Genomic DNA, 23,967 nt, shown 5'->3' with positions numbered 1-23,967 from the left:
AACTCTTCTTTTTTTTTTTTTTTTATTCTGGGATTTATTTACCTATGATGGCTGTCACTGGAACTGAGGGCCGGCTTTAGCTCTGAGGCTCGGCTCCAGCTCTGAGACCTCGGCTGCTGATCTGGGTTTTGGGTTCTGAAAGCATGTTTCTGGGGATGGTTTAGCTTCTATAATTGCAACATTGTTTCTTAGAGTTGCAGCTCAGAGGCCAGCAGCGGCAGGCGGGGAACCTTGGCTTCCTCCATCACTGGAGAAAGCAAGCCTCCTGTTCGCTTCAGCTGCCTGGCTGCCAGCCACCATCTTGGTTGGCAGTTAATTTGCATATCTCGCTGATTAGCCAATGGGAAGGGTAGCGAAGTTACGGTTAATTAACATGTTTCTCTATTATTAGATAGAATTACTATCACTCTCTCCCTTTATGTCCATCAATATTATCTATCTATATAAACAGGGAGTATGCTAATTAGCCAAGCATCACGACTGCGCAGGAGGAGCAGCATGTGCAGATGGGCAGGAGGGGACTGCGTGCCATACCCACCCTAGCGGCTGCAGGGAGGGGGCAGGCCGGAGCGGAGACACAACACACAGGAGCACCTGCCCCCACCCCAGCTGACACAGCGTGGCAGCCAGGGGCATGCTCCAAGCAGCCATGCAGGCTGGTAGGCCAAGTGGTTAGGGGCAATCAGGCAGCCAGACAGGTGAGCGGTTGGGAGCAACACAATGCTGCAACCAGTGCTACGTGGGTAAGGCGCGGGTCCTGGCTTCCTGCGGGGTGCCTCCTTGCGTGATTTCAATCACGCACTGGGCCTCTATTAACCTATATAATAAAGGGGTAATATGCAAATTGACCATCACTCCAACACACAAGATGGCCGCCCCATGTGGACACCAGATGGCCGCCACAAGATTGCCAGCAGGGGAGGGCAGTTGGGGGCGATCAGGCCTGCAGGGGAGGGCAGTTAGGGGTGACCAGGCCTGCAGGGGAGGGCAGTTATGGGCAATCGGGACAGCAGGGGAGCAGTTAGGCATAGATCAGGCTGGCAGGCAGAAGTGATTAGGGACAATCAGGCAGCCAGACAGGTGAGCGGTTGGGAGCCAGTAGTCCTGGATTGTAAGAGGGATGTCCGACTGCCCATTTAGGCCCAATTCTGTTGGGCCTAAATGGGCAGTCGGACATCCCTCGAGGGGTCCCAGATTGGAGAGGGTGCAGGCTGGGCTGAGGGACACACACCCCCATGCACAAATTTTGTGCACTGGGCCTCTAGTATATAATAAAAGGCTAATATGCAAATAGACTGAACGGCAGAACAACCAAACAACTGGTCACTATGATGTGCGCTGACCACCAGGGGGCATGTGCGGAACATGGTGGGCACTGGCTGTGGCGGGATGGTGGAGCAGGTGAGCGGGCGTGCCAAACCAAGATGGTGCGCTGGTCGCTGTCATTGGGGCAAGCCTCTGGTGGTTACTGAAAATTTTTTGCTCCTGCACGTCGCGGTCCTGCCCGGTGCTTGCAACTGCTGCCAGCGCCAGCCCCGCTCGCACCTGCAGCTGGCGCCAGAGCCACTGCTCACACCTGCTGCTGGTACCTGGTTCCAGTCCCGATCACTCAGCACCATCAGCGGGTGTGAGCGGCAGCTGCCAGCCATGATCGTCCCTGAGGGCTTCTCCACCTCCTGCTGCTCCTGAGGGGCAATCGGGGCAAACTGCCACTTGCACTCGCTGCTGGCGCCTGCCCCAATCATTCCGCGCCATCAGGGTGTGCAAGTGGCAGCAATGGGAGCGGGGCTGCCGGCAGACAGGGGACCTCAGACAGGGGACTGGGAGCCGCAGTGGGAGGGGTCGGGCGGGGGTGCAGAGGATGGGCCAAGACCTGCCCCTGTGCCTACTGCAGCCTCGCAGCCCACAATTCCTTTCAAGGCGCACGAGTTTGTGCACCGGGCCCCTAGTGTGTGTGTGTGTGAATGTGTGTGTGTGTGTTCATTCCTACACTGGGTGGGTAAATGTTTAGAAGAGTTATAGCCTCTTGTTGGATTAATCCTTTTATCATCATGTAGTGTTTTTCTTTGTCTCTTATTATAGCCTTTGTTTTAAAGTTATTTTCTCTGATGTAATTATTTCTACCCCAGCTCTTTTGCTTTTTGCTTCCACTTGCATGAAATATTTTTTTATCCTTTCATTTTCAGTCTTGGTGTGTCTTTCCATCTGAAATGGGTCTCTTGTAGACAGCATATGTATAGGTCTTGCTTTCTTATTCACTCAGCCACCCTATATCTTTTGATTGGCGCACTTAATCCATTTACATTTCAAGTGATTATTGATAGGTATGTTGTTATTTTCAACTGTTACCCATATTTATGGGTTTGTTTGTTTTTTCATTTCTTTTCTTCTTCTTCTTAAAATAGTTCCTTTAACATTTCTTGTAATACTGGTTTGATGGTAATGAATTTCTTCAGCTTCTTCTTGTCTGGGAAGCGCTTTATCTTTCCTTTGATTTTAAATGATAGCCTTGCTGAGTAAAGTAATCTTGGTTGTCGGTCCTTGCTTTTTATCACTTTGAATAGTTTGTGCAAATCTCTCTGGCATGCAAAGTTTCTGATGAGAAATCAGCTGAAAGTCTTATGGAAACTCCCTTGTAGGTAACTAACTGCTTTTCTCTTGCCATTTTTAGTATTCTCTGTCTTTAACCTTGGTGTTTTAATTATGATGTTTCTTTGTGTGGGCCTCTTTGGGATCATCTTGTTTGGCACTTCCTGGACTTTTGTGTGTATTTCCTTTACCCAAGATTAAGTAACTTTTCAGTCATATTTTCATTAAGTAGGTTTTCAATTCCTTGCTCTCTCTTCATCTCTTTCTGTTACTCCTATATGTGAATGTCGTTATGCTTGATATTGTCCCAGAGGTCCCTTAAAATATCTTCATGTTTGTTTGGTTTTTGCTGTTTTGATTGCATGTTTTCTGCTACCTTGCCTCCCAAATTGCTGATTCAGTCCTCTGTTTCATCTAATCTGCTCTTGATTCCTTTTAGTATGATCTTTATTTCAGTTATTGTATTCTTAATTTCTGACTTTTTAATGGTTTCTATGTCTCTTTTTATGTCTCCTATCTATTTATTGATCTATTCTTCTCCTAAGTTCATTGAGCATCCTATAACCAATGTTTTTCTATCTGGTAATTTGCTTGCTTCCATTTGGTGTAGTTCTTTTTGGGGAGTTTTCATTTGGGACACATTTCTTTGTCTCCTCATTTTGGCTGCCTTTGCATGTTTGTTTCTATTTATTAGTTGGACCTGCTACATCTTCAAGTCTTGGCCAGGTGGCTTTATGTAGTAGGTGTCCTATGGGGCCCAGTGGCATAGTCTCCTTGGTCACAGGAACTTGGTACTCTAAGAGTATCCCTTGTGTAGATTTTGTGTGCCCTTCTGTTGTAATTTCGCTTTCATTGCTGCTTAAGCACCAGTGAATGGGATTGACCCTCAGATTGACTGTCTGTGAGGACTAGCCACACCATAGCATGAGCTGACCCCATGGAGCAAGATTAACAGCAGGGATTTGGTGCCTTCTGAGATCACTCTTTGGGTATATCATTTGTGGAGCTATTTGGGTGGTGCTTTTTTGTGGTCTGAGGCTGGCCACCGGGTTGTTGGTTTTGTGGCCTCTTGGGAAGTGTTCCAGTGCAGACTAAGGTCAGCCACTGCCCGTGCCTGACCCAAGGCCACCTAGTAGAAGTTACTGAGTGATCCATAGTTGACAGCTGCATGTGTTGGACCTGGAGGTGCATGGGAGAGGTCATGCTGCAACTCAAAGCCAGGCCTTGGGCCACTTGGCAAAAGGCACAGTGCACACTGAGGGCAGCCACCACGTGCCTGAGCCTGCAGACCTTGGGGAGTTTTTAAGAAAGCTTGTAGCTGCCTGTGAGGCACAACCCCTAAAAGAGCCAGGGCAATATGTGAATTGGGTGGAACTTGGCCTCAGGGAATCACCAGAGTGGCGTGAGCAGTTTTCACCAGGTTAATGCTGATTCAGATTTGGCCCTCATCTGCCCCTGTGCTGTATGAGGGGAGGGATCAACACAGGGACAATGGCATCCCTCATCCTGAAGCCACACAATTCATTTTCTACCTGCACAACTCTGATGCCTTTTGAGCTGCTGTCCCTTCGCTGGAGCTTAGGGTGAGTGTCTGTGAGCGATTGTCTCTGTGTGGGCCCTTTAAGAGTACAGCTTGGTTTCCAGCAGCCCTCTGTCTCACTGAGGGGAATCGCTACAGAGTTGGGTGGGACCAGGTCTCAGGGAGTCACCAGGGTAAGAATAAGGGGTAAATTTTACATAGAAAAGCATATCATGAAGTCCAATGAAATTGTCCTAAATTTTTATTCTAAGTTTGTTATGATATTCACAGGGTCCAGAAAGATAAAAGTAGAATGAGCTTCACCTGGGCACTGAGGTCTGAGAGAAGTTGATTGATTAATGTACATTTCAAATACCAAAGGTGCTTAAGGATGAATTTCTTCCACTGTGAGTCCATCAGTGAATGTTTCCGTTATTAATGGCTGAAAATTCAAGTGACCCCAAAAACAACTTCACCCGTCAGTTGTATTTGCAATGTTAGACATATGGTCAGGCATTTCTTAGTCCCCTCCGAGAAATAACAGCAGACCTCATTTGAAATAAGGCAAACCAAAGACCTGGGCTACCTGAAGGGCACTGAGCCTTCAGAGCCCAGTGAAAAAGACTTCCCTAGAATTACTTCTTCCTTTGGATCCCACTGGTAATGTCAGTCTAGCCCCATCCTCCAGACAAAGTTTAAGGCTTTTACCTTTGGGCAGAATGAAAGCAGGAAAGGAGGAGCAGTCCCGTTTTGGAGATGAGCCTGAAAACATGAGGCATGTTGTCCAGCTTCACCATTTTGGCCTCTTGTTGCCCATATATGAAGCTTAGTGAAACTTAATGGTTTAATAGAAGAAAATAGGGAAAGAGGAAGGAGGGAGGAAGGATGGAAAGAAAGGCAAGGAAGGGAGAGAGAAAAGTATGAGCAAGTGGCCTGTCTGAAGTACAACAGAGCTTGCAGATGAACTCTATCTTGTTGGCTATATTTGAATTACATATTAAGTTTGTATTTATTTTTTATTCAACATATACCATAAAATCTTATTTTTACAATAAAAAAAGTTAAACATTGTTTCGTAGTTCTTCTCTGGATTTGTGTTAACTGTCCAAGGGGATCCACTCTGATAAAAACATGATTCAAACCAAGTTTTGCTAAATAATAGTTGGCTTCAGCAATCATAAAACTATGTGGCTCTGTTATATTCCACCCTATCTCAGCTAGGGTTAGTATTATCTACATTTGCCTTCTCTTTTTTTCTCTCTTCTCTTTCAGTCTCATTTTTATTTTTAAATCATTCTCTTCTGAAAGGTAATAACTTCTGTCAGTTTGGCTAAGGTTATTGAGCTTATCATATAAAATAACATCAGCTCAACTTGAAGGAAATGGGAAACATCAGCTCAACAGACCTGATGCATCAGATACAGTGGTGAAGGTTGCATTAGTTACAAAGGCTTTAATTATTGAAAGTTTTTAAGAGCTGCTTAAAGAGAGAGAATTGAATCTCTCAATCCATGGGTCTTAACTTGGGAGAACACAGACTTGTTTGAGATTCTAATAAAAGCCACTGACCTTATTCCTATGAAAGTAGGAACATGTCCATTCATGAAAAAAATGTAGATGCACCCCCGAAAGCCTTGTATACATCTTAAGGACTTACGAATACTTAAAATGTGTTCCAGAAATGTTACATGTATGAATGACATTTTAAGTAATATGAAAGACATACTTAAATACAGTATTGAGATCATAGATATAATGGTGTTGTAAACACTTTAAACAAGTTAATATCTCTATCTAGCTAACCTAAGAAGTCATGCCTACAAAATTATATATGGGCTATCCTCAACTTTCATAGGTGGTATATTTCTGAAAATATGTTTGAAAGTTAAATTTCTGAAAGTTGAACAATTTATTTATGTTTTATGAGAAGAATTCTGTTACCGATTATTTAAAAGAACGCACACAAAACCATGATGATCTCTAATGGTTCTTGTACCCTGGGCCTAGATAATCTGGAAGATAGAGGAGAACAGCCCCTGGCAGCTGGCCCAAAGCATCCCCTTTCCACTCAGGAATGGGTAAGTAAAGCAGGGCTGCGCTCCTTCCCACAGGCTGATAACCCTCCCATGGTTCACTCACAGGGGCAATGGCACCTGCTGTATGCGAGGTGTATGGAGCCAGGGTAGGAAATGAGGTCTTGCTCTGCCTGTTGCCTTCCATTCACAAAGTGATTTCCCCAGTATCGCCAGCCACCCTCCCTCCAAAGAGTGTGAAGAAGCCACTGAGACGGAGAGGGCCATCTGCTCTAGATGGTGGAAACTGCGCTAGCAACCGCTATCCTCCTGTAGCACATGGCCTCAGCTAGTCTCCCTCAGAATTTAGGTGAAGTAGACACTGAAGTCCCGCCCCTGGCAGGGCAACAGATGTTGCTTTAGGGAGTAAAGGACCTGATTCACCACGTGCATCCCTGTGTTATCCAGAGAGGAATGGCTCTTTCCTGGTGTGACCAACATGTGATGGCTTAAGATCATCACTTATCAGCTCATCTAGGAAAGAACAGCTTCAGCATAAAGGTATCGAGGTACAAGGTGGAACAGAGTGTGATGGCAGAGGCTGAGTTGTGGAGGCCTGGCCACCCTGGCCCTATTTCATGTACTGACCCACTTTCCTCACGTGAACCTGGTGGCCCAGATTGAAAGCTCGAGGGCTTTTTGGCCCTTTGGACTTAGGGCTGTTAACTGAAATTCCTATTGGTTTTAATTTGAGGGCTGGTGTTTCCTCCCAAGTTACAGAGACTTCAAATTCCCATCTCCCTCTACAGCATCTCTGGCACTATTCTCATTTTACATATCCGGATGGAGGAAGCACTGGATTTCACACCTAATTAAAAGAGAGTGTATTGCCTGCTGTTTCCTTTCTTGTTCATTTTCCCTTGTGCACTGGCTGCTTTTTATTCTCATGCTAAGTCCTATCCCGGACCCCCGCAGCTTAAGGGACAGAGCAGCTGGGTTCCTACAAAACAGAGAGCTGGGCCCTCTGTCACCTATTTCAGCACAAGCAGGCGTTCCCTTTTGTGTTCACTCCTGTTTCAGCCCCGTCCATACTGTGCTCACCCAAGGAACATAGTAACTTAGAATGCATGATCACTTTCAGAGTAGAATTCCTCACATGTTTCTAGTGAATGCCATCACAGGCTGCCTCTGTATGCGTACTCCAGTGAAAAGGAGACAGGTTAGTATTTTAAAACACTCAAGAACTATTTTTATTCACTTTTTTTCACTGCCATCATTTCTGTGTTCATACCACTGTGGGGGTTTTAGGTGGGGTGGCCTTCCCAACTACGCATCATCTTTGTAAAGTTGTATGGTTTTGTAGAGTGAGAGATTTTTTTCCTTTTTTCTTTTTCTTTTTCTTTTTTCTTTCTTTTTTTTTTTTGAATAGCCCAAATGCCTATTCAGTGCCAATCTAGGAAAGAATGGAGTCAGCATTTTCACACCATTCCTCCCTATACAGTCCCTGAATAATCATCTAATCAAGATTTGTTTTCAATGGGGACAAATCTTCTACAGTAGAGTATTTCAGATTTATTCCATTAGAATCTATACATTATTTTGCCCATTGGATGAAAAGGACATGTTTCACAAAAGCCTGGACATTGCTTTGCTGTGGCAGAAACTTTTTCCCACTGTACTAATGTTAAAAAATAAAAGAAAGCCTGGGAAAGGAATTGCTTCAGCATTGTGTGCTGGAGGAACGAGACGCGCTTGAATGGAGAGGCAGAGTCCCCCATCGCATCTGTTCCCATTTCAGCAAACCCACTCAGCCCTTCATGGCTGCTCACTGCCATGCAGGACTGTGCACTCGAGAGATGTTTAGAAAGGTTTTCTGTAAAAACCCAAAGAGGCTTGTCAGGTTGTATATGAGTGCAGGTTTGAGTTTGTCTCTGTGGTTTTTAATGAAGTTGGTGACACCATTATTGCAATAATCAGAACTCAGACCATTTAACAGATATTGTGTGTGTGTGATCACCTCTACAGTGTTACCTGATTGTTTAGATAGACTCAACCACTAAAGCCAAACAAGCAATTTGAATTTTCCTCATGAGACTCTGTGTGTGTGTGTGTGTGATATAATGATAGTTTTTGCTGTTAACCATTTCCATCTCTAACATAACCTTCTTCATCCCTTTCAGTGTCTGTTTCTTCTTCTTTGTACTGAGAACTACGACAGCCCTTGATCTTTGGGCAATCCAAGTTTTTAATATAGCAATGGGCCAGGCTGCCCACAGCCTCCATGTAGCTGACTGTTGCATTCTACTGGGAGCTGTTCGATACTTCCCTCAGAGATAGTGATTTTATCAGAGACTCAACTAGTTTTAGTGGTTATGGTTTTACTTAAATGAAAGAGACCTTGGTGATGTTAACATTGTATTTAGAAAACTCTACATATTAGTGCCAAGACAAGTTGTTTCACCTCTTGCATTTTTCCATTTATAAACTTAAATATATGTTCTTTATTAGATAACTGAGACTCTGTTGGAGTCCCAAGATTTCAACAAAGATGAATGTCATGCTAATTCATGGACATGTATAGAAGTAGCTGGAGGGCATGCTAGACAAACCTTTTCACACAGCTTTACAGCAGCAGTGGATATCAAAGGGCCAGACTTCATTCAGGGGCAAAGCATGAAAAAATAGTTAAGGAGATAAGAGTATGAACTCTAGAACCAGACTGCCTGGACTCAAATCCAGCTCTACCACCAACTGCCTGTTTGACCTTGAGCAAATTTCTATTTTTTCTGTTTTGTTCATTTTTACAAACCCTTGTGTCAAGGGCTGACTTTCAGTAGATCGCAGCAAGGGAGCTGCTCTGCTACGTACAAAACCCTGACCCAGAAGCAGGTCTTCTACAAATGGTTTAGCACCAGTTGAGCAAATTTCTTAATTTCTCTGGCCTGCTTTCATCATCTGAAAAATGGAACTAATAATATTACCTACATCATAGGGTTGTTCTGAAGATTAAATAAAATAATATACATATAGTAGTTAGACCAGTAGATAGGATTTGCCACAAGGTAAGCTCTACTGGTTAAAAAAAAAAAAGTAAATAAAAGTTTGCTCTTATTATCATGCTACAAATACATAGGGGGGTCTCAGAAAGAGCATGGAGTTTGGTCTGCTGATTTTTCTCCTTAATATTCCTTCCTGGGTTATTGGGGCCTCCCTCTGGGGCCATATTTTGTATTAACACAATTATAGAGGATTCACCATGATTTTTTAATCTGGCAAAGAAAATTTGTTTGACATGAGTGAAAAAAAATAATAACAGTATCCTAATGAACTATTTTAGGAAAGAACTTTAGGAAGTTGAAACAGAAGCAATTCTCTTCTCTAAAAACTTGTGCAAGTCATATCACTTAGAGTGAACAAAGAGCCTGTAGGCATTTATTATATTAAGTGGATATGGGTGAAGCTGACTAAATGTAAAAATGGGAACCAAAAAAATGAATGGCTATATAAAAAGATGTGGTCCCACGACTGAGCGAGGACAACGTGAGGAGATTGAGTAAAGCAACATAGAACCTCTAGCTGAGTTCAGACTTCCCTGTGCAAGTTCTCTCTCCTAAGGCAGAGGGGAAAGACCCCAAGGAGCTGTCTGCAGGCCATTACCTCTGGGGTTCTGTCCAACAAGACAAAGGGAGCTGGGTAACAGGCCTACAGTCAGTAGTACTTGCGCCACCTGGTTTTGAAAGCCCACCTACATGGTCTCCCTCTCTCAAGCTGTCTATTCAGTCAGGAAGCAAGAATGGGGAATCTGACTGAAGAGTGGTTTAGAGAGAGGGATTCTTTAGAGCCATTTGAGAGGTGAGAGAAAAAGAAGGAAGCCCTAAGACTGATCGTTATAGCCACCTGTTTTCTTTCTCAATCTGTGACGCAAATGTCACTAACATTATTCCTCACCTGCACAGCCTGGGGCATAAAGATGGTGATGAGTCAGGCTGTCCACTGCCTCTGCAGAGCTGACCATTGCCTTCCGACCAAGAGTGTTTGGTATTTCCCTCTAGCAAGTACATGGAGCACCCAGTTACCTAGGGTGTTCAGACATCCCACTCCTGGTTTAGTCCTGCTGTCCCAACTTATTAACAGTGTTCCTTTCACTCTCACAGTGCCCAGTTGGAATGTAAATATGATCAGTATGCCAGTCTCCCAGATCAATGTTGCCATCTCTGACCTTTTCAACATTCCTTCCTCATTAAGCCTCCAAAAATTCAGAAAACCATCACATGGTATACAGCCAGCCTAGAAAGTTCTGACTGTCAGAGATGACAAGAAAAATGTCATCGGTAGAATGTTCTGTAGATACAGAAAGCAAATGCCCCTGCAGCTGGCAGGTTGCATTCTATAACTCATCCCTCTCTTGGAAAATGTGGTAGCAGCTGTTGGGTGAACATCTTAGTCTGGGTTGACTTTTCCAAGAATCTTTGTATACATGGTGTGGGTTTGGGGAATATGCCACATAAATTAACAGCAAGGACATTTATTTTTTTACTATGACTATTATTGTAGTTTTTGAATAAAATAAGGAACTTTGATAAGTTGGGGAAAATATAAGCTTTCCCAAAGGACATGGACTTAGGCTTGTCCAACGTAGTACTGTTCCTTGAGAATAAGTCTTCCAGTTCTTAGTTTGATTCAATACCCCAAAATAGCTGGGACACTGTTGGGACACAATTCAAGGACTTCTTCCCATAGGACATCATACCTGAAGCGTGACCTCTGTGCAAATCCTGTCCATCTCCCACAGAGCCCTTTTGTGTCTGCCAAGGGGGTGCTTCTAGGAGCCACGAGCATTTCCCACCTGAGCAGCTAGCTCTGACCCACGCTCTGTTTTGTGTCTGTCTTGCCGCGCAGGTGACATCAGTTGCAAGGGGATGACCGAGCGCATTCACAGCATCAACCTTCACAACTTCAGCAATTCCGTGCTCGAGACCCTCAACGAGCAGCGCAACCGTGGCCACTTCTGTGACGTGACGGTGCGCATCCACGGGAGCATGCTGCGCGCACACCGCTGCGTGCTGGCCGCCGGCAGCCCCTTCTTCCAGGACAAGCTGCTGCTGGGCTACAGCGACATCGAGATCCCGTCCGTGGTGTCGGTGCAGTCGGTGCAAAAGCTCATTGACTTCATGTACAGCGGCGTGCTGCGCGTCTCGCAGTCAGAAGCCCTGCAGATCCTCACGGCCGCCAGCATCCTGCAGATCAAAACAGTCATCGATGAGTGCACGCGCATCGTGTCCCAGAATGTGGGCGATGTGTTCCCGGGGATCCAGGACTCAGGCCAGGACACACCGCGGGGCACGCCTGAGTCAGGCACATCGGGTCAGAGCAGCGACACGGAGTCTGGCTACCTGCAGAGCCACTCTCAGCACAGCGTGGACAGGATCTACTCGGCGCTCTACGCGTGCTCCATGCAGAACGGCAGCGGCGAGCGCTCCTTCTACAGCGGCGCGGTGGTCAGCCACCACGAGACCGCGCTCGGCCTGCCCCGCGACCACCACATGGAAGACCCCAGCTGGATCACACGCATCCATGAGCGCTCGCAGCAGATGGAGCGCTACCTGTCCACCACCCCCGAGACCACGCACTGCCGCAAGCAGCCCCGGCCCGTGCGCATCCAGACCCTGGTCGGCAATATCCACATCAAGCAAGAGATGGAGGACGATTACGACTACTATGGGCAGCAAAGGGTGCAGATCCTGGAACGCAATGAGTCCGAGGAATGCACGGAAGACACTGACCAGGCCGAGGGCACCGAGAGTGAGCCCAAGGGTGAAAGCTTCGACTCGGGCGTCAGCTCCTCCATAGGCACCGAGCCCGACTCCGTGGAGCAGCAGTTCGGGCCTGGGGTGGCCCGGGATGGCCAGGCTGAGCCCGCCCAACCTGAGCAGGCTTCGGAAGCCGCTGCAGAGGGCAGTGCGCAGCCACACCAGCTAGAGACAGGCGCCTCCTCTCCAGAAAGAAGCAATGAGGCGGAGATGGACAACACTGTCATCACTGTCAGCAACAGCTCCGACAAGAGCGTCCTGCAGCAGCCTTCGGTCAACACGTCCATCGGGCAGCCATTGCCAGGTACCCAGCTCTACTTACGCCAGACAGAAACCCTCACCAGCAACTTGAGGATGCCTCTGACCTTGACCAGCAACACACAGGTCATTGGCACAGCCGGCAACACCTACCTGCCGGCCCTCTTCACTACCCAGCCCGCAGGCAGCGGCCCCAAGCCTTTCCTCTTCAGCCTGCCACAACCCTTGACAGGTCAGCAGACCCAGTTTGTGACAGTGTCCCAGCCCGGCCTGTCCACCTTTACTGCACAGCTGCCAGCGCCACAGCCCCTGGCCCCATCTGCAGGCCACAGCACAGCCAGTGGGCAGGGCGAAAAAAAGCCTTACGAGTGCACTCTCTGCAACAAGACTTTCACCGCCAAACAGAACTACGTCAAGCACATGTTTGTCCACACAGGTGAGTGCAGGCCCCCGGAAATCTGGCAGTGGGTGGGTGTGAGGGGACAGTGGGAAGGGAGGGGCAGGACAGCAGGTAGAAGGGAAGGTTTGGAGTCACATTTCAGATTTTTAAGGAGACGCCACTATAAGCCATCCTTTAGAAGTCCCAACTGTGCCCCCATCATAGAAACAAAGCATCCTGCCACCAAAAGACAAACTCACAGAAACCCTTTCAGAGAAAGGCCAAATGGGGAAAAGCCTGATAAAGAATTTACAGGCACAACATCCTTTAAATACATTGAACTTTGACTCAAGATGCTTATAACTGGAAAAGTCCTTGGAGATCCTATACTGCAATAACCTCATTTTACAGACAAAAGTCATTAGGTAGAGCAGGAATGAGGGTTTTAGTCTGCAGTAAGTTCTATATGAACCATTAGCTTGAAGAGGCCACAGCAAGGTTGATGCAAGCTTAAGCTGCATTTGTGGTCCCTGAAATGAAGAGGAGTGATAGACTCACTCTATTTTCTATTGCTTATTCTCCATTTCAACATCTAGAGACCACAGTCTGTTCTGGGTACTACCTTTTAAAAGAACAATAGACTAATTCAGAGGAGTGTGACTAGGGACGCAAAGCCTTAGCATATGAATCACAGTTGAAGGGCCTGGGATGCTCAGACTGCAGAAAAGACTCAGAGCATCATATAAGCCATCCTCAGTCCAGCTTCAGGGACAGCATAATGTAGTAGTTAAGCTGGAACTCTGGAGCCAGATTGCTTCGGTTTGAATTTAGATTTAGTGTCTACTGAACTTTGTCACCCTGGGAAAATTACTTAACCTTTCTATACTCCGGTGTCCTTGACAATATAATGGCAACAGTAGTGATAGATCTTTAATTTAGTGCTGTTTTTAGGATTAAATGAATTAATCTGTAATGAAGTTATTAAAAATAATTCCTAACACATAAGCACTCTGTAAGTGATAGCTATTGTTAGCACTATTAAGTTTATGTAAATGATTGGGAGGGAAGAAAGAGTAAGCTTGTTTTGTTTGGGGCCAAAGGTAGAACTGGACCAATGACTGGAAACAATAAGGAGATTCTTTCCACAAAATAAAATGACTGTTGACAGTCAGAGCCGCTCTAAGATGGGATAGACAGCCTCCAGAGGGAGTGAGTTCCTATAATTAGAGGTGTTCAAGGAGAGAATGAATGATCATTTTCTAAGGATGTTGTAGAAGCGGTTCAATCATCAGGTGAGTAGTTGGACAAGATGGTATTTCTTCCCTGGATTCTGATTCTAGAGCAGCGGTTCTCAACCTGTGGGTCGTGACCCCTTTGGGGGTCGAACGACCCTTTCACAAGGGTCGCCTAAGACCATCGGAAAACACATATATAATTACATATTGTTTTTGTGATTAATCACTATGCTTTAATTATGTTCAATTTGTAACAATGAAATTGGGGGTCACCACAACATGAGGAACTGTATTAAAGGGTCGCGACATTAGGAAGGTTGAGAACCACTGTTCTAGAGCTAAGATATGGCCTCCCAGCTAGTACTCTTTCCTAACTCCATAATGGGACAGACATAGAAGCAAGAACCACGAATATCTTTCATATTAGGGACCACATATGTGATAAGATTTCTCATAGAGTCTCTTATCCCTAAAAAATACCTTTTCCAACAATGATCACTATTTTTGAAATTCTGATTATGAGAGTCACTCTTCTGGTAAACCTCTGTTTCCAGAATATCCCTGTTAAATGACAAATACGTTGCCAGGGTAAAGTTACACGTTGAATTACATACAATACATGCAATCAAATTAGCTCCTCAAAGCAACCTTGTTTCTCAGATCCGCTAGCAAGAATAGCCAGAGCAACAGACACTGAGACAAGGTGCACAACAAGGAAGGGAGCAGCTACACTAGAACATTAAGGTGAACTTTTCCTTCTTTGCAGTTCAACTTAAGTCAGGACGTCATGTACGTACCTTTATGCAGATGAGTTGTTTTTAAAGGTGACAGTTTTCACACCTCTTAAAGAACATACTGATTCTCTGCTGAATTTAGGAAGAAAATCAGGTAGCGGTGAGTCATGATGTTTACTTGGGGTAAATGTGAATGCGCTAATAACCTGAGATCAACCAAGGAAATTTTTCATGTGGTATGGGTATCATCATTATTTGGTAAATTAACCAAATAGTAATATTTTTATTTATGTGGCAATTTATGGTTTACAGAGTACTCTCACATAGTTTATGTTCTTTCCTTCTCTAAATAGCTGTCTTATAAACCATAAAACTAAGGATTAAGGGCAAAAAGAAACCATTTGTGGAAGTTTCTTCTTAGCCAAACTTGACTTTTCTGGTCTTGAAAAAACATTTCTATTCTCCTGTGCATCTCTTCCAGTAGACCTAGCAGAGATGAAATTCACACATTCTAGTAGATAACATATTGAAATAAGGCTTTAAATTTGCAACATAAAATTTTCAGTGTACTACCAGAAATTGTCTTTTTGGTGCATAAACACATTTATCCAATGGATTCACCAGAGAATTCCGTGGTTAACCCAAATAATTAGATTTGCCCATAAGAAAACCAGCAATGGGTTTGCACATTTATGCATCATAGGTTCAAAAGCTATAAGTAAAAGCATTTTATAAATCTAAGTAATGCTTAAAGTGTAGCCTTTGGATATGTAGTAAATTATGAGAGTCCTCAGTAAATTATGAAGGTGTTTGGATTGGTGTGTATAGCTTGGCCACATCTGAGAACAATTAATAATGTACATATATCACTCTAGCACCTCATTTAAAAGAAACAACACTCTTCTCTTTCATCCCAGAATTATTTGGAATGTCAGTTTGGAAGGACCATCTATCTATCCAGACTTTGTCTCACTGAAGAGACCATAACCTAACTAACAAAGTTTAAGAATAAGTGGTCGAGATTTTCAAAAGGCAAGACAGTCTGGTCTATGGAAGTAATGCAGGACCTGGATTCCCTGTGGCCCACATTTTAAAACAAAGTTCTCTTAAATTTCTTGGGAAAACATCACAAAAGTGGGGCCTCTCAACTTCACAGAAGCCCAGTAGAAATGATAAAAATTTAGAGCAAAAAGTCCAAATGTTGGTCTAGAAAAACTCTAGGAAGTACTGGGGATACCTGGAAGAGTAGGAATGGATTTTGTGTTCTTACCTGTAGTCTAACGAAAAGAATCCTGCCAATAAAGATTATTAACAGAGCTCAACGAAAAGAAATGTGGATCCTTGGCATCACAACTGCTATGCATGGTAACTGGCTTTGCATTTCAGTAGCTCCAGGTTTAGTGTAAGTGATACTTGCTTTTAACAACTGCAGAAAATCAATTTTGAAATTGGATTCCAAGTAAAATTCTGTGTAGCTGTATGTTAATGATCCACATATTCATTGAAAGGAAGTGTTTGAGACAAATAAGTAGTCTATGGTATTTACTTTGGAGTAAAGCTCTACCTTAGAGAACCAAGGAAGTCCTGGTTATAAAGCATATTCCAAAATGATTATAATACTAAAACATAGAGTGAGGACATAAGTGGAAGATGATTGTACTGGAATTAGATTATTTGGGTTGAGTTTGGTTCCTCTAATTGTGGCCTTATGCAAGCCACTTAATTTCATAACCCTCAGTTTCTTTGAGTTTAAAATGGAAATAATAATTTGCCTGCCATTTGAGTAGCTGTAAAGGTATGATGCATGGGAGAGCTTTTCATGAAAGGTAAAGTACTACTTAATGTTAAAAAAAGATTATCATCATTATTACTTTATCCCCTCCTCCCAGGAGACATTAAGTTTCTTTGACTGTATCCAACCTCTGAATAATAAGCTCTCAACGTGTTTCCTTCCTCCATGGAATTCAAATACTGAGGCAATGTGATACTCCTTAGGTTTCCCTTGAACTGCCTTCATAAAATGAACATTTTTTCCCTGAGTTCTTAAGGATAATTTTAAGAGTAAAAGAAAATCTCTCACCTAATTGCTCTTTCTTCTGCCAAACAAACTATAGTAGGACTTCATCTCTTCTAGGAGTTTCTCAGTTCACTTTAAGGCATCTTCATAAAATGTGTGAGGAAGGACACCAAGAGTTAGGGTAATCAGAGAAAAAAACAAAGATAACACAAAACATCCTCCCGTGGAACAAAGCAGGACTCCTCTATGCTTCCTCCCAAGAGAAAAAAACAAAAATCAGAGGAATGGGGATGAGAGGGAAAGACTGGGGACATGGAGGTGTCAGTGTGGATTGGAAGGCAAGCAACAGGGAAAAATCAAGCATAACTTTGGTTCTGGAAGTGTGAGCCCATGCCAGCTGCATGCAAGTTCTCTGGTCCAACCCAGATCTGCATCAGAACTTCTGGGAATGGGGCCCAGAATATGTTTTAATGAGCCCTGCTTCACAAGTTCAGAATCACTTCCCTAGATGGTCTATAGGTGATCAGGAGGATGGCATCTGGATGCTTTTGTTACACAGCATTGCTCTCTAAAATACCACTCATAAGAATCCATGTGTTTGGAAAAAGTAACATGGAGTTATGGATAGCAGCTTGACTTCATTATGGAAGCAAGTATCTCTCATATAAGAGGTGAGCTAAGTTTCTCAAACTGCCCAAGTACCGTGGCACAAGTACTCCTTCTGTCACGTAACAGGCTGACCTATTTTTCCATTATGTGGGTGTCTTTACACCTTCCCATTAGAATGTAAACTCTGTGAGAACAGAAACAACTTTATATATAATTATATATCTGTAAAAGATAAAAAGTGTAATATGCTAATTAGACCGGACGTCCTTCCAGACGAGGCCAGGGTTGCTAGGGAAGCCTGGGTCCCGGGTGCCAGAGGGAAGCCGGTGCTGGCAACCAGGGGAAGGAGGGCCTACTCCTGCATGAATTTCGTGCATCAGGCCTCTAGTAGACAATAAACATTCAACAAATATTGATCAATGAATGAATCAAATTCTTCTCTGATGATGTCTAAATCACTTCCAAAAGGAAAAGTGGTCTATTTCTAGAGTAGTTTACTTACTCTGTTACATACCTCCATAGAAATAATGCAAAAATGCTTTGCTCATTTATATATTCTTCTCTTTGTGGATGTGAACATGTTTCATATATCATGTTCTTTTTGTTCTTACTACTCTATATAACAAATTGCACATATAATAAGGCTGACCAAGATGTCATTCAAGATATTTATTTACCACCAGGTCTAGGGTTATCAAACTCAGCAACAACAAAAAATACAGGATACCCAGTGAAATTTGAATTTTGGATAAACAGTAAGTATTTTTTAGTCTAAGTATGTCTCATACAATATTTGTGACAGACTAAAAAATCATTGTTTATCAGAAATTCAGCTTTTACTGGGTGTCATGTATTTTATCTGGCAATGCTATCCAGGTAGAACTTTATTTTAAAACCTAACCTTAAGACTTTTCACTTTAAAATCTATAATGAATATAGGTTAGCATATGTAGTTGCTTAAAAAATATTTATTGAGTAAGTGAGTGAATGTTCAGAAATGTCCAGAAGAATTTAATTTAAGGAACGTATACATGAATGCATTATTTTCTCAGCAAGGCTTGAATTTCTTTTTCTTTTCTTCTTTTTCATTTTTATTTGCTAGGGAATATATTGTGTCTGTGTTCCCACTTATGTTTTCTTCACCAACAAATGGTAGATGTTTGGATCTTTTTCAGAATTATTTTATCAATAGCCCATTCAGTGGTTTTTAGCCCATTAGTGTCCTCTGCACAGATGATAATCTTTTTACTTTAAGAAGCTCAGCAATTTCAGCATGAACTTGATATAAATAGATATAGCAAGGATAGTAACATAACAATGTCATCAATAGAATAAGAATAGTGAAATCAAAATAACAAAATGATAATTCTCAAACAGAGGTTGGGTTTTTAATTATATCAAGCTGTGGAATAATGAATGAGTATAAAGTTTGAAGTAAGAAAGCGCTAGTTTTTGCCCTAACCGGTTTGGCTCAGTGGATAAAGCGTCAGCCTACGGACTCAAGGGTCCCAGGTTCCCTTCCAGTCAAGGGCATGTACCTTGGTTGCAGGCACATCCCCAGTGGGGAGTGTGCAGGAGGCAGCTGATCGATGTTTCTCTCTCATCGATGTTTCTAACTCTCTATCCCTCTCCCTTCCTCTCTGTAAAAAATCAATAAAATATATTAAAAAAAGAAAGCGCTAGTTTTACCACTTTTTGACTGAGTGACTTTAGGTAAATTCCATAATCAATCTGAGCCTCAGATTTCTGTCACATAAGATACAGATCTTAATAGTAGTTACTTTACATAGTTGCTCTGAGACCCAAATAACATAATTTATGTAAAAGCACTTAACTATAAATGATGTAAGTTATCAAACCATTTAGGAACATCTATGTTACGTATTATAGCAGCATCATACATTTTGCAGCAGAATCCAGAGAGCAGGAAATTGCCTGGGCTGGCTGGGATCATACTCTCAGCTATTACTGACTTGTTGAGTGACCTTCAGGATGTTACTATACCTCTCTAATGGAGATACCATCTTCTGGGGAGGTTAATATCTAGCCCACTCCTAAAGTTGTAAGAAAAGTCAAGTAATATGGGTGAAATTCCCTGAGATCTTCAAAATTCTGCTTAACACCAAAATATTTTAGTTATTATTAAAGCCACTGATGTTTTGTGAATGCAGTGTGTCCCCAAGAGGCAATGCCCCTCCCCCAGCAGAGTTTCGTAGACCAAGCTGGCACTGGGTTGCACCCCGGAACTAGAGAGAAAGGCTGGCAGGCAGTTTACACCTCAGGTGTGCAGGCCCATCACCAACTGGACTTCTCAGTAAAGAGCAGACTCTGCAGTCAGTGAAGGATGATTCCCTCTGAGCACCTTTCCATGTTGTCACTGAACCTTTCCCATTTTCTGCTCCAATCTTGACTTTCCCCATTCAGAGGATCTGTAATTTCAGGGACCCCTCTGCTTTCCTTGCCCGTAGCCACCTTCCCTGATGCCCGCTCTCTCACCACGCACCCAGGTTTGGTCTTCTGACCTCTCACGGTGCTTATCTGAGGAGGTGCTGTGCCAGAGAAGATGATGGGGAAGCCTAGAGAATGAGAGAGACAGGTGGGAACAGTGCTCAGAAAAGTGTTCACTTTCCTTTCTGCAGCCCAGGAAAAGCGTAGTTAGAATGAGAAAGAATTAGCAGAATAAATGGGTTCTTGTTGAGCCCCCAATATAGAGGTCACTATTCAGAATTGGGGTGGCTGAGCCCATTAGGATAACTTTTACTTGAACTTTGGGCAGACTCTCTGCATCTATTAACCTAACGGTATCTTTCTTCCTCTCTCTCTCTCTCTCTCTCTCTTTCACTCCCTCCCCAGTGGTGGTAAAGTAAGTGTCAGTGCTGGTGCATGAGAAGGAGCTGAAAAGTGGATCTTTAGAGAACATGCATCAAAAAATTATGCATTCACCACCCTCCCATCGTTGGAATAGTAAAGACTAGTAAAGGACACTGCACCCCGCCCCCCCAGCCCAACCTCGATTCCTCTGCTTGCTGTCTGGTTTCTCCATCCCCAGAGCTCAGTTGTTGCTTGATAAGAAATCCTCTGTCTGTGCTAATTGCTGACATTTTATTCATGGCACCACTTCTCTCCATGAGCATAAGTAACTGAGAATAGTCTATATACCTTTAACTCTGAATTACGTAGTGCAGTATTGACTATCTGACACATTGTTTTCCAAATCCTGAGTTGGCTTCCCCACACCACCCAGTCCGTTTCTCCACTGGGTTCATTTATCGTCAGTTCCTTTGTGCCAAAGGGAACATTTGAATTTTTCTGAAAATGGTCACATACTCTGTGCTAAGTGCCTTATCTCTTTAATTTTCAAAATACCTTCACAAGACAGGTACTTACTGTATTATTCTCAAATTACAGATAAGGAAACTGAGGCTTAGAGAGGTTAAGTAACATGCCCGAGTCACCAGCCAAGGAAATTGAATTCATATCTGACTCCTACATCTGATTAGCCTCAAAGTGGATCATTTTAAAGCTAAGGGGCTTATGTGAGCTTCCCCCTCACATTATAATTCTAGTGTCTGTTTTGTACTTCATGGTGTGGTGTTTTAGGTTTTTTGTTTTGTTTTGTTTTTGCTTTGAATCTAACAAATCGGACTTGCCATTTCTGGCCTGGAAAATCATCCACCACCACTCATCTTAACTTCAATTCTCCACCCAAAGCAACAGCCAGCAGACCACATCCCTGCCATATATAATGCTGAAAGCCCCTGTGGGATTGCTATAAGTAACATGCAGGAAAATAATGGAAAGGAAAAATATTACCACTTCCACTGAGTGATATTGTTTCAAATCCAAACATATAGAAATGAAATTTGTGGATACCCGACTACTCTAAAAATACACCCCATTTAGTAAGACAGTCCCTTTCCTCTAAGGGGCTCCCAAGTGCTTACTTTGCAAACATGTCTCCTCATTAACTGTGATACCATTTTCTGTGGCAGGGAAGGGAACAGCACACTTTGCCCCATTTAAAATGCAGGACTGCGGATGCACTGAGGGATTTAAGCAGGTTGTGCTCAGGTCATACACTGATGAGTCCTCAGGGGTGGTGGACCGCGGTGGCCACCAAATCTGCAAAGGACTGTGACAGAGGTTCCGTCCTGCTCCTCACTTTCAGAAGGGGGACACACCCAGAGAGATGAAGACACTGGGAAAGCCCAGGGTTGCACAGGTAACTAACTGCCAAAACAACACTCAGTGCATGCAAACTACATACAGATCTGTGCTATGAAAGGAAAGCTGACAACTGTGAAGAAACAACTTAAAGGCAGATGAGAAGGGTGTGAAAGTAAAAAGCCTTCACCAGTGACCTTGCCTGGAGGAAAAACACACTAGAAGGTAAAAGTTTCAAGGAGTGAGAGCTCTTTAACATAGACAAAATTTTAACTTCCTAGCAGCCAAATGCCATCTGGAACCTAAGAAGGCGTGTGCCCCATGAAAGGTGACAGGTGGACGTGTTTTAAAGATAGTTGGCTGGCCTGTCATGGCCTCTAGAAAGTGTCCCGAGAGCTCCAGGAAGGCAAAGACCAGCGGGAGTTCCAAACGTGTTTACAGCTGACAGAAACATTTCAACTAAAAATAACAGGCATGACTCTCCCCCCTAGAGTCTCTCATTTCAAAAAAATGTATCTATGTAAATAAATACCATGCTGAGGCAGAACTCTTCATTTAGGAATGAGGCTTCCTGAAATTCCCTCATTTTAGTCTAAAAGTGAAACAAATGTTTCTCTTCTAACCCTGTGGTCCTATGGATCATTCTGTCCCAACATTAAGAAAATGGGAAAGGCAATCAGAAGAGAGTTGAGAAGAGCAGGCAGCAGGCCAAAATGTTTGTGAATAAGTAAAGGAAAAAGAGTGCAAAGGTCCATGAAATTAAGAAATTTGTGGAGTAATTCCTGAACAAAACAGCCATTTCTTACGATCGTGTGCTTTGAAACATATCCTTTTATGCTTACAAACACAATGAAGAAGCTGTCTGGTAGGATAAACTTTCATAAAACAGATCATGAGCATAAAGCACCAACACTGAGTCTGGCACATATTAAGCACCCAATACATGGTGAGTGTTTTCATCACCATTATTACTATGACGCATAATGGGGGGAAATGGAAACACAGAGGTGCAAATTTTAATTGAAGATAACTCAAATTTAAGACATAGATTCCCTACCTTGATGCATTGTCCAGATGTTAAAATATTACCTTTAGCCCTGACTGGTTTGGCTCAGTGGATAGAACGTCGGCCTGCAGACTGAAAGGTCCCGGGTTCAATTCCGGTCAAGGGCATGTATCTTGGTTGCGGGCACATCCCCAGTAGGGAGCCTTTGAAGTTCTTAAAGGTAATATTTTTTTTCTTTTTTTAAAATATATTTTTTTATTGATTTTTTACAGAGAGGAAGGGAGAGGGATAGAAAGTTAGAAACATCGATGAGAGAGAAACATCGACCAGCTGCCTCCTGCACATCTCCCACTGGAGATGTGCCCACAACCCAGGTACATGCCCTTGACCGGAATCGAACCTGGGACCTTTCAGTCCGCAGGCCGACGCTCTATCCACTGAGCCAAACCAGTTTCAGCTCTCATTGGTGTTTCTAACTCTCTAGCCCTCTCCCTTCCTCTCTGTAAAAAATCAATAAAAAAATATATTTTAAAAAAAGAAAAAAAATATTACCTTTAAGAACTTCAAAGGCTTTGGGGTCTTTCGGCTCGATTGTGGAAGAGAAAAAGGACTTTATTCTCTGAGGTGGACAATCAGAAATGATGTGGGAGATGGAAACACCGTAATGTAGTTCATCTCACCTGTCAAGAGCAGAGCTGAGAACAAACAGTACTAACAAGAAAAACAAGTCCCTATTTATCCAAAGAGATGTCACAGGTCTATGGACTTTACTTAGATCAGAACACCTCGTGTGGCCATTCATTGACAATACTCATACTTACCTTACTGTTTTTCACATGCTCAATAGTTTGGTTTCTTAAGTCAACAGCAAACCAAAGCAGTGAACTGAGGGGAAAGAGTTCCAGCCAACAGACTGAGAGTAAAGGAGAAAACTATTTTTAAAATTGACCCAAGAGTTCACAAAAAGCATATGGAAACATTTAATGGGCAGTGGAGAGAGGGAGGGTAGTGCTGTAATAAGAATACCGTGCAAGTATTCCCACACCACTCTTGGTGGTCTGCAAAGTGATTTCACATGTGGTGTTTTTTTTATGTCAACACCAGCACAGTGAGGTAAGTAGGACTGCGTACCTCAGAGGCATTGGGAGGTTTGTCAGAGTGGTGGGCCATATGTTGGGGCCTGGATTGGAGCAGGACCATTTGAGAGCATCGTGTTGTTCACCACCTACCCAACCTCCACACCAGATGAGACCTATCTGCAGTTCAGTGAAGTCAAGACAGAAGAGCCAATTAACTCTTAAGTTGTGTTTTAGGAAGCTTTCCATCTAAACTAGATAAACTTGAAAGTTAGCTCTTCAAATGACTTATTCCTGTGTTGGCCAATGTTTGCCAGGCCTAAAATCAAGGCACGAGCGTGTTTACTGAATAGAATACTGGAAATGGAGAGGTGAGCTACGTGATCACTGTGCTTAGTTCCCAAAGATTGTAGAGAACCCCATGTCTCCAAAAATCTTCCCTCTCTCTTAGTTCGTATATTTTTTGATAATGTTAATGGGAAACACATATAAATCCCCTAATAATGACACTGAAAATGACCCCCTTAAAGTAGCCCTTCCTTTTCTCCACAGGATGACC

The 23,967-nt window shown here is 43.3% G+C and overlaps 1 protein-coding gene across 18 annotated transcripts in view; it reads left to right on the top strand.

The window, feature by feature from the left end:
- ZBTB20 (zinc finger and BTB domain containing 20) overlaps positions 1–23,967 on the top strand; it is an 853,596-nt gene that overhangs the window by 794,811 nt on the left and 34,818 nt on the right. For 17 of the 18 annotated variants that reach the window (XR_001363890.1, XM_014546966.1, XM_014546952.1 and 14 more), the window contains one exon: positions 11,020–12,624. Coding sequence is in view for 17 of the 18 variants with exons in the window: in XM_014546966.1 (XP_014402452.1) it covers positions 11,020–12,624 (1,605 nt within the window). In the remaining variant the exon portion in view is untranslated. Of the gene's footprint in view, positions 1–6,115; positions 6,187–11,019; positions 12,625–23,967 lie in introns of all 18 variants that reach the window. The other variant, XM_005875314.2, reaches the window with a different exon arrangement.

The sequence above is a fragment of the Myotis brandtii genome, unplaced genomic scaffold (assembly GCF_000412655.1).
Source record: "Myotis brandtii unplaced genomic scaffold, ASM41265v1 scaffold46, whole genome shotgun sequence".
Taxonomy (NCBI): domain Eukaryota; kingdom Metazoa; phylum Chordata; class Mammalia; order Chiroptera; family Vespertilionidae; genus Myotis; species Myotis brandtii.
The sequence above is the reverse complement of the archived record's forward strand: the minus strand, read 5'-3'. Positions and strand labels throughout refer to the sequence as shown.